Here is a 13,156-nt window from a genome sequence, read left to right on the forward strand (position 1 = left end):
TAACTGGTGTTTAAAAAGACTTTCTTAATGCAAACTAAACACCACATCATGCAGGAACACTTTTAAGTTAAAATAAAAAAGGAAAAAGTAGGTGGTATGGGTAATAAATTCTTAATTTAATTATTTGCATGAAATACTGTTACTTTAGTTTAAGACAAATATTTTATCAATTTGACATTACTTTTTATATGTCACAAAATTTCTAGTTTGGAAAATATTCCTGCGTACAATTATTGACATACAATTGGATACTTCTCAATGTATCATGCATGAGAAACAAATTTGAATCCATCCGTTTAACTTCACCTGTACTGGAACACTCATTATGTTCTTCTTCTTCCTGAGGATTTGTTGAATGTAGGCTTTCTTCTCTGTTTACTCCAAACAATGCACCAGGACTTGTGACTGCATCAACTGATAAGAAAAGGTGGAAATCAATGCGCCATAAGCTTAAAATAAAAATGTTCATGTTACTTTATTCTATGATCAATGCCCCCTACTTCCTTTTAGTAAGCCCGTACAACAATGGACAATTTCGAACATAGATATCAATTTTGTTTACTAAGGTGAGAAGGTGACCGGTAGACAAAGGCTGACTCTCAAAAGTGACTTGTCACACTGAGGGAATTGTGCCCATGAGTGTGACAGACAACAAGACCACCCTGCAGAACAAGCAGGACCCGCATGAGACGGGTAGTTTGTTATCAAGTGCTTCTCATTATCCGTGTAGGACAAGGGACAAAAGGTTTCCAAAACCAACAGGCCCCTCGCCACCCAAACACAGATATAATAGGACCTTAACTTCAGACATTTGTTTTCTATGTTTTCCTTCATTTAAGGGACAAAAGTGTAGGTAGAGGAAGACTTATGAAGTACCATGCATGATCACTTCTACAAGGTGAGCTGTGTGGCAGACAGGGATTAGAAATAACCACTGTCTGCCTTGCCTCTTCACCTGTGGCCAACTTGATCAAACCTGGGTAGAGGAAGAAAAGTCTGAAGGGAGCTCATCTGTATTTTCATCTGTTTGTGAGTAAGGGATGTACACAGATGAACTGGTCATGCACATGGACCAGTCCAGAACCGTAGTTAACGCGCCAGCTCTGTATTTAATTTTTCTGCATGTACACGACACAAGCTATTAGGCACATTCATGTAACCCTTTGTGAACAGGGCTTACCCATTTTTGTCACACAAAGGACACACAAGTGACTCAAAGACTGTTAGAGGGTTACGGAGGTATGAGTAGATCCCAGTTATCAGATATATGAGTTCAGCTGGCTGGTACAAGATCCTTTCACCTCCTAAAATTCTTTACATTTGACATTATTTAGAACTGTGGCAAGTGTTGGCATCTAGCAAAATCACACTGGCAAATCCTGAAAGCATAGATCAGTTTGTGCGCATCTTGAAGAATTACATCTGCACAACAGAAAATTTGATTTTATACCCAGTGGAGGGGATCTCCCTATGGTAAGGTACAGAGAAAAGTAAAAAAAACACAAAATTTGAAAATAATGTAAATTACTGTTATATATTATAAAAGTATATCAAAATACAAATACACTAATAACTTAAGTTTAATTACAAGTTACAATGATTTTAGTGAAATTTAAAAAAATCACCTCAAGTGAAAAATATATATGTGAATTTTTTAAATATCAAACATGATGTATAGAATCAGTTAAAAGTAATTGATTATATTTTAATAAAAAGTAATGTCACATTAATTATTACATTGAAAAAGGTTACTAAAATATAATAAAGATGTTTTCTTTTTAGATAATTCCTTAACATTAAAATAAAATTATTTATATTTTTCAACTGGTTTAAAATGTTTAATTTAATTTAACATTATTTCCTATCATGTTTTATTTCAAGTCCCTACCTCCATCATTTTTTATTGGAGGGGGTTGCAGTACAGGGGACTTATCCAGCTCCGACATGTAGTTCATTTGCAACTGTCTTGGGTCCTTTTTTTACTGTAGTAACTTCAGAAGGGCAGTTTGTGAATATCAACAGAGTTATTATTTTGTGGGTGGGTAAATGTCCCTCCCTGTGCCTCCCAACCCTTGCTTACTCCTCCCAAATCCACTCCCCTTTAGTAGTAAGTATGCTCCCTTTGCCAGCCAATTCACCTGGTTCCTCTCACATTTACTACTATGGGCCTGACTACGAGTATAGGTGCCGTTTATCACACCTGATAAATAACAATACCGCAGGGTACATCATTAATCTGCTGCAATAAATAACACGTATTACAAGCTTGTGGGTATTAACATGCAATTTTGGTGTTTAACACTGAAATCTGCAGGATATGGTAAATACTGTATGTTTTTCGTCAGGGTTTGAACTACCAAAATTTAAAGACGGTTGAGTGTTTAACACATCTGAAAATTACCAGATGCATTAAATACCTTTCAAGTTTTTGACCCATGCGTTTACAGGAGTTTATGCACAGGTCGAAATGTGCTGAAAAACTTGTCATCAATCAGGCCCTAAGTAGTACATTTACATATGAGAGGATGCTTACTTACTTATGCCTTATACCCATCATAGGATATAGACATCAACCAGGACTCCCCGGCCATCTCTGTCCTGGGCTTTTCTTTCAATCTGACTCCAGGTGGAACTCATATACCTGCAGTCAGCCTCAATGCCTCTACGCCAGGTGTTTCTTGGCCTTCCTCTTTATCTTCCCCCTTGAGGGTTCCAGGTCAGGGCTTGCCCGATGGTCTCTGATACGGGCTTGTAGCGGTTGTGACCTATTCAGCCACATCGTATTTCCTTGTTTTCTTCATGAGCACTGTGTTGGAAAGTCTGTTGCCATAGGTCGTTGTTGATGATGGTGTTTGACAAGCAGATATGTAGGATTTTCCTCAGTCTGGTGTTGATGAAAGTCTAGACTTTGTTGGTGGTGGTCACAGTTGCCCTCCAAGTTTCTGTTCTAAACAGAAGGGGCAATTTTATTTTGGTGCTAAAAAGCCTAACCTTGGTTGGCAGTGTTAGGTCCTTGGAGCTCCAGATCTTCTTTAGCTGAATGAAGGCAGCACTTGCTTTGCCAATTCTTGCCTTCTATCAGGCATCTGTGCTGCCCTGCTTTTCCATGACACTGCCCAAGTAGGTGAAGGTCTCTCAACCTCTTCCAGTGCATCACCTGCAAGAATGACTACAGCTGTGCTGCCCATTTTAGCCTTCAGGATCTTGTTTTTCCCTTGTGGATGTTCATGCCAAGTTGAGCTTATGGGGTTGCCACACTGTTGGTTTTCTCTTGCATCTGCAGAAGAGTATGGGAGAGTAGGGCCAGATCGTCTGCCAAGTCCAGGTCATCAAGCTGCATCCAAGGTGTCTACTTGATCCCATTTCTTCTCCTTGCTATGATTGGCTTCATGATCCAGTCTATTACCAGCAGGAAAAAAAAGGCGAGCCCAAACAACCCGGGCGGACTCAGATCCTCATTTAAAACGCTTCCGTGAGTACTCTCTTCCAGGGTTTATTTTGCAGGTCATTCCCTTGTAAGAGTTCCTCATGATGCTTGGGATTTGCTCTGGCACACCATAGTGGCGGAGGAGTTTCCAAAGGTTCTCTCTGTGCAGGCTGATGAATGCATTCTCATAGTCGATGAAGTTGACATAGACGGGGGAGTTTCATTCCATCGACTGCTCAATGACAATACGCAGTGTTGCAATCTGGTCTGTGCAGGATCTATTGTTGCAGAAGCCAACTTGCTGGTCTTGCAACTGACCACTGACTTGATCCTTCATTCTGTTCAGGATGACTCTGTTAAACACTGCCTGGGATTGATCGAAGAGTTATCCCTCTGTAGTTTGTGGAGTTACTCAGATCACCTTTCTTGGCGATCTTGATTATATCACCCCTTCCAGTCTGATGGCACTTTTTCCTCTTCCCAGATTCTTCCACACATAGGGTAGAATATGTCTACTGATGTTTCTGTGACTGCCTTCAGTGTCTCTGCAGGAATGCTGACAGGTTATACTGCCTTCCGGTTGCTCAGATGTTTAATAACTTGCCAAATTTCATCATTGGTTGGTCTGCTGCAGTCGATTGGCAAATCCTTGTCAGCTATCTGTATGTCATGTGGAGACTGCGCACATGCTGGTTCAGCAGTTCTTCAAAGTGCTCCACCCATCTTTGTTGTTGGCCTTTGTTACCCATGATTGCCTTCCCAGCTTTGTCTATAACCCCTTGGTCGCCACGGACGCAACGGTTACGTCCTTGGCTGCAGCTCTCAGGCTCCAAGGATGTAACCGTTACATCCTGGGACTGGCACATGGGGGAGCGCTAGCGCTCGCCCCATGAGCCCGCCATCCACTCCACCCAGGGCAGGGATGGAAGAGAATCGCTTCCCCTTCCACACCCGGCCCCTCCCCCAATCTAATGATGTCAGCACGTGATTGCACACTGACATCATCAGAAGGTGCCGGTCGCACTGGAAGCCATTTGCTTCCAGCGCAACGAGGGAGAAGGAGGTGAGTTTCTTCTCCGGTCAGGGGGGATTGCTATGAAAGAGGCATCAGGGGAAGGGAAAGGGTTTTCCTTTCCCTCAATGTCTCATTCAGCATTCCTGCTGCCTGATCGCAGGAATGCCCACTAGACACCAGGGATTTAGTTTTTTTGACTATTTCACTACGGGGAAGCGGCCCCTTAGGCAAGAGTCACTCCCCTTGGGGGGGGGCATATTATTTATTGCCATTTCTGCCCCCCTTGGGGGCAGATTGGCATGTTAAGGGGGGCAGAAACCACATGAATGCCAGGGATAATTTAGTTTTGTTTTTTTTGGTGGGGGGAGGGGCATCCCCGTGGGTAAGGATCGCCCCCCAAAGGGGGCACAGCACTGTAGGCCATTTCAGTCCCCCTTGGGGGCAGTTTGCCCTATTTTATTTAGGCCCATCTGCCCCCAAGGGGGCCAGAAGCCACTAAGGCACCAGGGAAATTTCGAAATGCTTGGTGGCCGGGTGCTTGTCTGCTAGCAAAGTACTTGCATTTGTGATTATAAGGTTTTATTTCTCCTTTTTGTTATAATTCAAAGCTTTTGCTTCCTTTGCTGTGACTCCTTGTGGTTTGGGCAGTGGGTGACCAGCAGTTTGTGTAGTTGCATGTTTTAGGTAAGAAAAAACAATTTACTCCAAATGACTATTGTTGCCATGCACAAATGACATTTTATAAGTGGTGTACTAAATGCAGGATTGTGTGTGAAATTGTCAGATTAGTGCACAATGATATTTGTGTTGTCTTATATGTATTTTTTTTCTTTTTAGTGGGATATCATTGGTGATTGCTGTGGCTGTGCAGAGTAGTTGCTGGTGAATCAAGCTTTTTCAGGCAAGTAAGTGGTATAGTTTTTGAGTTTATAACTCTTAGTGATAAAGCCACACTTTATTACTTATCTTACACAGTGCTGGCTGTTGGTGGTGCATTTGTCCAGTTACTTTTTGTAGAAAGGATCATGGCTAGCCATAGAATTACCGCACAGCAGGTTGTTGGTATGCTTTTTGAGTCATCTTTTGACCATGAATATGAGACTGACTCTGCATTGGAGGCAGAGAAGGAAGTGCAAGATTCTGGAAGTGAATTTTCTGTCAGAGAGTAATCATCTTATGATGAAGACACTCTCAGTGCTGATGAAGTGCCTGTTTTAGAGGAGGACACTGATGTGCCAACAGTGAAGCAGCCAGTTGCTGAAAGGCTTCCCATTGGAAGACCTGACGTCTGGGGTGTAGAGTGAATACAGAAAACTTTTTGCCTATCAATTTCTTTCAGTTGTTTATGGATGATGTATTTTTGGAAGAGATTGTTGAGCAGACTAATTTGTATACTGAGCAGTATTTGAGTGACAACGCTGCCAGACTTAGGCAAAACTCTAGAGCTAGCCGGTGGATTCCTACAAATCTGGAAGAGTTGAAAAAGTTCTTGGGTTTAACTTTTTTGATGGGCTGATCAGAAAGCCATCACTGTCTTCATACTGATCTACTAGTCCCTTGATGGCAACTGCTATATTTCCTGCAACCATGAGTCCTAACCGGTATGAGCTTCTTCATCGGATGCTGCATTTTGTTGATAATGCTTTAGCCTTGCAACAAGATCACCCTGATTCTGATCATCTTTTTAAGATTAGACCTGTCCTTGATCATTTTGTAGATCGGTTTTCAGAGGTCTATGTTCCAGGCAAAGAAATCGCTATGGTCCCGTTCAAAGGTCGTTTGGTTTTTAGGCAGTACATTCCTAGCAAGAGGGCACGATATGGAATTAAATTGTATATGCTGTCTGAAAGTACTACAGGATATGTTTATGATTCTGGGTCTACACTGGTAGGGATTCAAGCATTGACCCCCCTGGTTGTCCGTCCACTTTTGGAGTTAGCAAGAAAATTGTGCGGGAACTTGGTAGACAACTATTTAAAAAAGGTCACCAATTGTATGTTTAACAAAGGTCACCATTTGTACGTAGATAACTTCTACACTGGAGTGTAGCTGTTCAAAGAATTGTTCAGAGTGGACACTGTTGCTTGTGCCACAATCCGTTCTAACCGGGCTATCTAAGGGGGCTGCTATCTCTGAAATCAGTAGAAAGGAGGGATCTCCACATGCTAATTACCATCTATGATGAGAGTACTTCCCCTGTCACGGTTTGGGGTCAGGTTGTCGAAGTGCGCAAACCTGTGTACATTTTGGACAACAATAAGCACATGGGTGGTGTTGATAGTATAGATCAGAGACTGCAACCTTGGACTGCTGCTCGTAAGGCTTACGTTTGGTATAAGAAATTAGCGATTCACTTGTTCCATTTGGCAACTTTTAATGCTTTTGTTGTGTTCAAGAATAGTTCTCCAGAGTCAAGGATGACACTTGTGAAGTTTTAGGAGTCTGTCATAGAGAGCCTTGTTGTGCTGGAACAGGCAAGAGTTCTTAGAGAAGCAGTGGTGTAGGATGTGGCTAGATTGAAAGATCACAAGTTTGCTGAGCACATTCCTCCCACGGCCAAAAAATACTTTCCTGCTAAGAGATGTAGAGTCTGTGCTCAAACAAGTTTCTGGAAGGAGACTCGTATGTACTGCCCGGATTGTCCTTCGAAGTCTGGGCTGTGTGTGGGTGGCTTTTTCAGGAGTTACCACACCCAACAAAATTACTGGGATCTACCATGAGCGTAAACTGCCTGTTTTATGTTTTCATATGTTCAGTTTTACGGTTCGCATTACTGTCATGTATTTAGTTAGAGCTTTTGTGTTTGTAGTTTTGTACTTATTTCTAATTAGTTAGTGGTTTCTTTGTTGCTTAATGCTTTGATGGCGGTGTTCATGGAGTGGCACTTGGCTGGTGGTGTGTGTGGAGTGGTGGTTGGCTGGCGGTGTGCGAGGAGTGGCACTTGGCTGGCGATGTGCGTGGAGTGGCACTTGGTTGGCGGTGTAAATAGTGACTTGCTGTTGCCCACTGCAACACACTGCTAGCCAAATGCCAGTCCACACACTCCCATCAGCTAGTGTGATTGCTGTGTCAGGCAAGTGGGCATATGAAACTGATGGGCCATTGAATGGCGCTGTCTGTTGATGCAAGTGTTGTAATGTGCTAGGCCCGCAGCTGGCGGCATGAATGGTCTTGTGCATGTCATGTATGAAAGGTGAGTGAATGGACTGTAAAGTGGTTGGTGCCTTGTCACAGCTTTACAGCTCACGAGCTGTGAGTCATTTGATCAGTTTTTTGGCCTTTCAGTTACTAACAGGGTATTTCATTTTTGGGAAATCTCTTATTAATAAAATTTGATCTATTGAACCATCACTCACCCTCGTGCCAAATCCAACCAGTTTGTGTGGTAAAAATACCAAAAATCCTGCTCCACTGTAATCAGCTCTCAAAGCACACTTGTGTCTCCGGTGGGAACCCGATGATGAAGCATGCCACCAACTAAGTTGGTGGGTGAGGGGTTATTTTAACATAACCTAAGTGTGTTTCTTTTCACAATTTTAGTGTTTGGAACATCATAGAAGGACGTGGACAAATCAAAATGATCTATTACAAAACAACCTGTTTTTGCAGGGGGGGGCACCTGAGTTTTGGTCCCGGGTGCGCCGGTCAACTAGGGAAACCTACCAAACCCAGACATTTTTTAAAACTAGACACCCAGTGGAGTCCAGGGATGCGTGGCTTGCGTGGATCCCTCAACATTTTCTTACCCACCAGGTAAGAAAATGCAAACCTCAAAATTTGCTTAAAAAAGCATATTTTCCTCACTTTTCTTTGTAGGCTCACCGTGCCAGTACAAATTTCCGACCACCCAGAGTTCCCCTCAGTCTCTCAAGTAAAATGATACTTCACTTGTGTGGGTCCCCCACGCAGAGTCAGCCTAAAATGTATTAAAAAAACAATTGTTCTTATCAACTCGCAGTGCTATCCCCTCAATCACTACACCTTTTTGGCTTTTTCCTGTTGCAGGCACCTGGGCCACCCATACAAGTGAGGTATTATTTTTTATCGGCAGACCAAGGGGAACATTGGGTGGTAGGAAACTTGGACCAGCATGGTGATCCAAGAAAGAAAAGTGAGGTTTTCTTTAGCTATATTTGAGGTTTGCAGTGGAGTCTGGAAAATGTTGGGGGATCCAAGCAAGCCACACCTCCCTGGACTCCTCCGGGTGTCTAGGAAGGGGGGTTGGGAGCACACTGACTCACATCCCAGCACAGTTCGCCTCTTTGCATCCTGGTAAATGCAGTTCACAGTTAGCGCTTACTTGAAAATTATCTGTCGTTTTTCACCAAAGTTGGTGCAGACATTGCTGTATATCTCTAGACACGTGTTTCTGGGTTTAGCCCTTCATCAGTAGAGAACAAAGAAAATTCATCTGGGGTTGCTGGAAATGTTGCCAAAATCCTCTCAGGTCAAGTACCCCTTCCAGGCACACAGGTGCATCTCCAAAGCTCTTCAGCTCACTGGCTCAAGAGAGCCTTTTAAACAGGAAGGGCGGTTGGGAGCACACTGCCTCACATCCCAGCACAGTTCGGCCCTTTGCATCCTGGTAAATGCAGTTCACAGTTAGCGCTTACTTGAAAATGATCACATCCCAGCACAGTTCGCCCCTTTGCATCCTGGTAAATGCAGTTGACAGTTAGCGTTTACTTGAAAATTATCTGTTTTTTTCACCAAAGTTGGTGCAGACATTGCTGTATATCTCTAGACAGGTGTTTCTGGGTTAAGCCCTTCATCAGTAGAGAGTAGAGAACAAAGAAAATTCATCTGGGGTTGCTGGAAATGCTGCCAAAATCCTCTCAGGTCAAGTACCCCTCACCGAGGTGCATCTCCAAAGATCGTCAGCTCACTTGCTCAAGAGAGCCTTTTAAACAGGAAGGGGGGTTGGTAGCACACTGCCTCACATCCCAGCACAGTTTGCCCCTATGCATCCTGGTAAATGCAGTTCACAGTTAGTGCTTACTTGAAAATGATCACATCCCAGCACAGTTCGCCCCTTTGCATCCTGGTAAATGCAGTTGACAGTTAGCGTTTACTTGAAAATTATCTGTTTTTTTCACCAAAGTTGGTGCAGACATTGCTGTATATCTCTAGACAGGTGTTTCTGGGTTAAGCCCTTCATCAGTAGAGAGTAGAGAACAAAGAAAATTCATCTGTGGTTGCTGGAAATGCTACCAAAATCCTCTCAGGTCAAGTACCACTCACAAGCACACAGGTGGATCTCCAAAGCTCGTCAGCTCACTGGCTCAAGGGAGCCTTTCAAACAGGAAGGGGGTTGGGAGCACATGGCCTCACATCCCAGCACAGTTCGCCCCTTTGCATCCTGGTAAATGCAGTTCACAGTTAGCGCTTACTTCAAAATTATCTGTAGTTTTTCACCACTGCTTTTCAACATTTTATCTTGTGCTCATTTTGGAAATACATAGGTTAACTTGATAACTATTTTTTCACTATTTATCTTTTATTAAATGAATTGCTCTATACCCAGTATACAATGAAAACCCATTGCAAGGTGCAGCTCATTTATTGACTCTAGGTACCTATGGTTCTTGATGAACCTACAAGCCCTAAATATCCCCTCAACCAGAAGAGTCCAGCAGACATAACGGTATATTGCTTTTGAAAATCTGACATCGTACGCAAAACTTAGAGTAAAACATGGAGAGGAATGGCTGGTTTTTTCACCTCAATTTCAATATTGTTTTACTTTAGCTGTTATTTTCTGTAGGAAAACCACGTAAGATCTGCACAAATGACCCCTTGCTGAATTCAGAACTCTGTCTACTTTTCAAAACAAATGTTTAGCTGTCTGGGATCCAGCACTGGTTTAACACCCATTTCTGTCACTAACTGGAAGGAGGCTAAAAGCACAAAAATAGTATAAAAAAAGGGGTATGTCCTAGTAAAATGCCAAAATTGTGTTGAAAATTTTGGTTTTCTGATTCAAGTCTGCCTGTTCCTGAAAGCTGGGAAGATGGTGATAGTAGCACCGCAAACCCTTTGGTGATGCCATTTCAAGGGAGAAAAAAAAAACACACGCTTTCTTCTGCAGCACTTTTTTCCCCATTTTTTGCAAAAAAATAAATTTTAGCTGTCATTTGGCTAATATTTTGGTCTGCTCCAGGGGAACCCGCAAACTCTGGGTACCTCTAGAATCCCAACGATGTTGGCAAAATAGGATGCATATTTGGCATGGGTAGCTCTTGTGAACAAAAAGTTATGAGGGCCTAAGCGCAAACTGCCCCAAATAGCCAAAAAAAGGCCTGGCACCTGAGGGGGGAAAAGGCCTGGTAGCGAAGGGGTTAACAGGTCTTTCTGGCTTGCTGTATCTGCTGGACAGTTTCCTTGTTAAGTCAGAGTTCTGACAAGTTTCCAGGGCTTTCTGCTGCCTGGGCTTCTGTGGCAAGACAATCAATGACTATTTGCTTGTTTACTCTCAAGCCTCTCTTTGTTTCCTTGTTGATTTTGGTATCGCCTTGAGCTTTCACTTGTTCTGCTCTTGCTCGGCTGATGTTGAATGCAGCTTTCTTTTCCTTTCTATCTTGGATTTTACGGAGAGGCTTGTGGAGAGCCATTCTTTATGCTGGTGTTTTTTGGGAATCAGTACCTCCCGGCATGTTGATGTCAATGTTTCTTTGATCTTGTCCTACTGACTTTCTACTGCATCTCTGTTATCCTCTAGTTCTTGCAGGACTTGAAACGTGCTACTTAGGATGACTGAGTATGCATGAGTATGTGTGAGGATCTCCTCATTGAAAAAAATAGGAGAGGGGGAAGTGGAGATTTACACTAGTAGATCTGCTAATTGCATTTTGTAGCGAGTACATAGTACTACTCTGGTACATCTTTACAATCTACTAAATGCAGTCTGTAAATCAGGCCCTTTGTCTTTACATTTGTATCTTCCCCTCTGACCTTTTCCAATGTGCTAGAAAAGTGTTCAAGCCTTCGTAATGAGTCGCTCACTGCTCGTGCAAACATGAGATACTTTCACAACCGACGGGCTGCAGAGGGATAGGTGCTTCAGAAGAGCACTTTACTAATTTAAAATTTGAACTTGATGAGGCTGGACTTTTCAACTTTGAATGTGGCGGCAATAATCTAGGCTCAACCACAACTTTAACACAGGACGACGTTGGAGTGGGCCATATACCACCACAAACCAGTATGGCAGGAACAAGCGACTCTGGGATACTCAAGCTGACCTAAATGTTGCCTTTGGCAGTAAGCATAAATATCAATGAGGACTCTTTCATTTTCTAATATCCTTTTGTGGTGAACTATAAAGACTGATTCACACCATTTTCATTCGGCAGGATGGGACAGTCCAAAATGTTATATGAAAACAATGCTTTGTTTACATTAGTTACATTATTTTGGTGGTACTTAACATACATATCAAGCGAATGTTCCTCTCTGAGTAACAAAGAGTTTGATTTATACTAGGTTTTGGCATAAATGTTAACCGTAATTGTTTTAAAAAATTCAGACTTGGTTCTGTTTTTAATGAGTTACTTGAACCTCGACCTGGTGACTGACATACCTGAGGGCCTTTCTTGTATCCAATTTACTCCACACCAAACAAAGATTATCAATTATATTCAGAGGCATTTGTGAGGTTTAATGCTTTGAACAATATATCAGCAAGATCTTATCTGGAAAATCGAAGCAAGGAAAAGTACCTTGCTGCATGATTCTGGAATTGGATTTACTAGAACCTAGCTTAATTTGTAGCTTGAGTGCTGCCACAGGTAACCCATGTATCAGCCCTAGAAGGACCCTCCAGCTTTTCAATCATTCTAGTAAATGAATGGAGGAGTACTTGACAGCCCTGAGTTAAAAACTTTTTTTTTTTTTGCTGAATATGGCATTAATGATGGTATAAATAACCTTCATCATTCTTCCTGCTAAACCTTAACAGGTCATTTGTCAAGTGTTTAGAAGCAACTGTTGCAAATTCAAAAAAGAGCTTCTGTGCCAGCTGAAGGTGGGATATTAAACCCAAAAATCCAACGGTCAATATCCAAATGTCAATATTTGTCTTTTCATATACTAGGTTCATATTGGTTCTTACGAATAAAGCCCAGTCATGCTTGTTTGATTTAATCGATCCGCAAGAATTAAGATATAAATGTGCTAAAATATACACCAAAATACAGTGGTGCCTCTGGACATAGTACTTGAGTCATTGTTCCCCTGGTACTCCACTGAATGCCTTAGAAAAGACTCTGAAGGCACAGTGCAGCTATGATGCACCTATAACATACACCAGACTTTTAGCGCTAGGGTCACCACAGTGTGCACTACTAAACAGCTCTCCATGAAGCCTGTCTGAATGAAGGGTCATGGTCTCATGTCTTGTGGTGCCTTCTGGCTTTGTCATCTCTTATGGCATTCCTTTCCCGTGCCCTGGATGTGCATGATGGATTATTTGTGTGACACTGGCTTTGGCACTCTTTGTTCTCATGTTTTCTCATCAGAGTCTGAGTTTTCTGGTGCTTCTTATTTGCGGGTCTGCTTTTCTGGGTGCACTGGCTCTGCCTTCTACCTTGCAGGCATCCAGTGGTTGTCATCTTTCTATGACAGCTGTGCTTGTAGCTGTGTTGGCATTCTGGATTTGATTCTTCCTCTACCTGCCTTGCCCTTTCTAACTGGGTACCATGGTGGGTGACTTGAGT

At 42.5% G+C, this 13,156-nt stretch overlaps 1 protein-coding gene across 2 annotated transcripts in view; it reads right to left on the bottom strand.

Annotated features, from left to right (window-relative positions):
• The window catches only part of LOC138296311 (zinc finger protein 398-like), a 98,022-nt gene that overhangs the window by 28,126 nt on the left and 56,740 nt on the right, over positions 1 to 13,156 (bottom strand). For both annotated transcript variants that reach the window (XM_069235337.1, XM_069235336.1), the window contains exon 4: positions 307 to 414. In XM_069235337.1, the coding sequence (XP_069091438.1) occupies positions 307 to 414 (108 nt within the window). The remainder of the gene's footprint in view (positions 1 to 306; positions 415 to 13,156) is intronic.

This window comes from Pleurodeles waltl, chromosome 5, assembly GCF_031143425.1.
Source record: "Pleurodeles waltl isolate 20211129_DDA chromosome 5, aPleWal1.hap1.20221129, whole genome shotgun sequence".
NCBI classification, from domain to species: domain Eukaryota; kingdom Metazoa; phylum Chordata; class Amphibia; order Caudata; family Salamandridae; genus Pleurodeles; species Pleurodeles waltl.